The 4,231-nt window shown below is 52.9% G+C and overlaps 1 protein-coding gene across 2 annotated transcripts in view; it reads left to right on the forward strand.

Moving 5' to 3' along the window:
• Window positions 1-955: 955 nt before the first annotated feature.
• The window catches only part of Fchsd2 (FCH and double SH3 domains 2), a 169,756-nt gene continuing 166,480 nt past the window's right edge, over window positions 956-4,231 (forward strand). For both annotated transcript variants that reach the window (XM_021167292.2, XM_021167291.2), the window contains exons 1-2: window positions 956-1,232; window positions 2,957-3,054. In XM_021167292.2, the coding sequence (XP_021022951.1) occupies window positions 1,212-1,232; window positions 2,957-3,054 (119 nt within the window). In that variant the 5' untranslated portion in view covers window positions 956-1,211. The remainder of the gene's footprint in view (window positions 1,233-2,956; window positions 3,055-4,231) is intronic.

The raw sequence follows: 4,231 nt of genomic DNA on the forward strand, positions 1-4,231 counted from the left end.
TTTCACCTGTCCTCCAATGGCATAGGTCTGGCACCTGCGGCTAGTTGTGAAAGGACTTGTTCATGCTAAATTTCTCAGTGCACGTTTAGCTGACTAGGAGAGAGGGTACGCTGAGGAACTGAGAGAAAGCAAAATCCCGAATCCTCTTAGGTACCTCCTTCCTTATTGCAAACAATCCCACTATAAGCCTAGCCCCCCTCGACTCCTGCCAAATTCCCACACAAACTGTGCAGCCGCAGATGCAGGCGGGAGGCGGGGGCGGCCTGTGCGCGTGCGTCGGAGCAGAGTCCTCTCCCTCCCACGTGCGCGCTCCCGGAGGAGTCGCGCGCCCCAACGGGCTGGCGGGAAGGCGCGCGGGAAGCCCCCAGCTGCCTGCTCGGTGTGGGGGGAGGGAGGACGGGAAGCGTCCGGAACGTTCCATCGTCGGAGAGAACTGGGGTAGTTCTCGAGTCCCGTTCCCGTCCCCACCCTTCCCCTCGGCCGAACAATCCGTGAAGTTTCCCCCTTTCTCACACCGAGATCCGGAGCCCCGTGGCGCGGCCTGGCTAACCGCTCCCCCCCCCCCCCCGTCCCCCCGAAGCAGGCGGTGTGGCCGGGAGCGCATCCCCTCTGCAGCCGGAGCAGGGCGCTGTGGCGCGCGCCAGGGGCCGGAAATTCCCGCGGCCTGAGTGGTTGGCGGAGCTCTAGCAGGGGAGCGCGGCGCCGCCTTCCTCCTTCCCGGGCCGGGCGGGGGCGTTGGGCACCGCGAGGGCCGGGCTGCCCGAGTGGGTGGGGGGCCGCCGCGTCAGCCAGCTGCAGCCGGGCCGCGGCAGGCGGCGAGCGCGGACGACGCGGCCGCTCCTCCTCAGCCGCCCGGCGAGCCGCGAGCCGCCCCCCGCCCCGCGGCGGCCCCGCTCGCGGCCCCCGCCCCCTGTCCGTCTCCGCCTCCTTCCCTCACACACCCCCCGGGCCGCCCGGGCCCCAGGCCTTCCCGGCGCTCCTCCTTCTCTCCACACTCGCTGCGACCCGGCTGCTCCTGCCGCTCGCCTGCCTCGCAGCCTCCGGGCCGATTCCTCTTCCTTCTCCTCCCCAGGCTCTCCTTTCACACACACACACAAGCGCGCGCGCCCTGGCTTGCTGGGCCGCCCCCTTTTCTCCAACCCTCCTCACCCTCACAGTCCTTTAAACGCCGCCGTCGGGGGTGGGCGGAGGATTGATGTCCCTTCAGCATCATGCAGCCGCCGCCGAGGAAGGTAAGGGCGCAGCTGGCGGGGGGCTTTGGAGATTTGGGGGGTGGCGGTGCGTACAAAGGACGCGGCTGGGGCGACCGCTGCGCCCCCTCCCCCTTCCCGCAAGGGGCCGTGACCACTCTAGCTTCTTGGCTTGTCAGAGTTGCCGCCCGCCCCAGGCAGGGGGTCGCGTGTACGGGGTGTCTTTCTGACGGAGGGGCGGCCAGTGCTCCTCAGTACTAGGGAGGACACCTCCCTCCCCCCGAGACATACGCTGGAGTTTTTTTTTTTTTTTTTCTTTTTTTCTTTTTTTTTTCGGGCATGCATGTGTGTGTCTGTCTGCATGGCAGTGCTGCCCAGAGCAAAGTGCATTCTCAGAGCTGTACGGGGGAGAGGCGGGGGAGCCCCTGCAGATTTGCAGAGCCTTGTGCGTGACGGATTGTTTAGTCTGCGCCAGGTTCGAGTCCTCCAGTCGCTTGTCGACACTCCACCCATTGGCAAATTCGCGGGGGGATTTGTTTCAAGTCTCGCCTCAAGATTTGGCCTGTTTTTTTCCCACGGGGCTGCGGGAAAAGAAGTTGGAACGGTCTCCGCCCTCCCACCCCAAGGGAAAGCAAATTAAGGATTGACGGGTCCTGCTTAACGCCCCCCCCCCCCCATCCCTTTTGCCCCGCCTCGGGCTAGGGGGCCAGGGAAACGGCAGGCAGAGCTTCCAGTACGAAATCCAGAACCTGGCGATGCATGCATGGTTTGAGCACCACGGTTGGGGTTTGGATGGCTTGGGTGGCAGTGACGGTGCTCTGGGGCTTGCCAGCAGCTTGGCTGCTCTCTTCTACACCTTTCCGCACTGCCAAGGCTGTGTCCTTGTCTTTTTAAATCTTTCAGATGGATACTAGGTATCTACTCTGAGCAGTGGGTAGAGACAGTTACATCCTTCCCTTGTGGGCAAACATTTGCCTTATGAGTAACTCATCATCTATGCTTCCCTTTCTTTTCTCTTCTTAATCTGATTTTTTCCCCCAGTTACCGATCCTCCCCCTTTCCCCCTGCACGTGTACCCCACCTCTCCATGTAGCTTTGCTCTGGTGGTCGGGATTCCACCAAGATCACACACCAATTGCAATCCCAGGGTCAGGCCTGGCCAGGATGGCTCCAGCCAGCTGGCTTTGGCGGTTCTCTCCGTTTGAAGTGGGCTGCCACCCGGCCTGGCTTGCTGGGTTAGTTTAAAAGCCCGGCATATGCTGGAAGGTCACTTTTGCATTCTCCTTTGTGAGAAAGAGATTATGATTTGATGCGCTGTCAGAGTGGAGGGCATCATTCTGAGACTGTGTGCTTTCTTGCAGCCATTATGGAATATTTTATGTAGTTTATTCATGAATATTATTTCATGATTGTGTAAATTTCGGTCGCTAGGTATTAGGTACACTCTTTAATCTGTGCTCCCTGCTTCTGTGGTTAATGCCTGTATCTGGGAAGCAAGAGAAAGCAGAATGACAGTTTGCACCCCTTTAAACTGCAATTTTTTTTTGTATTTGTGAATTTTTATTCAGCCCTATGTCTTACATTCTCTGGCTAATTTTTTTCATTAAACTTAGTTAAGTAATAAAATTGGATGGCAAATATGAACTTTTTGGTTTTGGGGGATAGGAAAACTAGAAGTATACATTCTAACAAATAGTATCTTCTTTAAGTAATTTTTTTCCTTCAAATTGTAGTAAAAGCCTTCATAAATACATACTATGTTTTAGGTGAAAGTTACACAAGAGCTGAGAAACATTCAAGGTGAGCAGATGACAAAACTTCAAGCCAAACATCAGGCAGAATGTGACTTACTTGAAGATATGAGGTAAGATTATAGTAGGAGCTTGAGAACTTCTGTATCTGCTGCCCAGAACCCTTGAGTTGCCAAGCCCTAGGATCTGATGATGGAATTTCCTTTTGGATTTCCTGCTTTCAGGCTGTAGAATTTCGACTCAGCTGGAAGTTAAAACTGGAACTAACACAGTTTAAATTCCACGTACACATACTGTAGAAAAATGAGGGCCTTAAGAGTCTTATCAGTTAGAGCCTGGCATGGTGGCGCACGCCTTTAATCCCAGCACTCGGGAGGCAGAGGCAGGCAGATTTCTGAGTTCGAGTCCAGCCTGGTCTACAAAGTGAGTTCCAGGACAGCCAAGGCTATACAGAGAAACCCTGTCTCAGAAAAGAGTCTTATCAGTTAGTTTGTAATCACTCAACTGGAAATTCTTACATCTTTCACTGAGTTGCAAGTTATTTATTGGCTTTAACAATTCTAACATTTTAAAGCTGACACTTGTGGTTAGTGGTTAATATCTGGGATGAGCCAGTCACCCGAGATGAAGCTATACTAGCACTGTTTGTTAAAACATGGCAAGTATTACTTTGTGTTTGAATGTGCAATTCAGTGAGAATGATATGCCATGTTTTACTAAGGCTGCCTATAGTCATAACAAGGAACACTCTGAGTTTGATAGCTAAGATATTGCACTAACATGGTGAAAATGAGTGCTATAACAGGATAGTAAGATGGACACGGTGGCATGGATCTGGAATCCCAGTAATCCCAGTGCTCTGGAGGCTGAGATAGGAGGAGCTTAAGTTCTGGGACAGCCTGAGCTATACAAGGAAACCCTGTTTCCAAAAAACAAAACAAACAAACAAAAAAACAAAAACTTTCTACTCATGTAAAACATGAGTAGAAAGTAGGAATTGCTTTCTTTCTTTTTATATTTTATTTTATTTATTTATTTATTTTGAGACAGGGTTTCTCTGTGTAGCCTTGATTGTCTTGGGACAGACCAGGCTGGCTTTCAACTCAGATCTACCTGCCTCTGCCTCACAAGCTCACTGAGACTAAAGACATGAGCTGCCACTACTCAGTTGGGACTATTTTCTTTTTCTTTTTTCTTTTTCATTTTTTGGTTTTTTAAGACAGGGTTTCTCTGTAGCCCTGGCTGTCCTGGAACTCACTTTGTAGACCAGGCTGGCCTCAAACTCAGAAA

The sequence above is a fragment of the Mus caroli genome, chromosome 7, assembly GCF_900094665.2.
Source record: "Mus caroli chromosome 7, CAROLI_EIJ_v1.1, whole genome shotgun sequence".
NCBI lineage: Eukaryota > Metazoa > Chordata > Mammalia > Rodentia > Muridae > Mus > Mus caroli.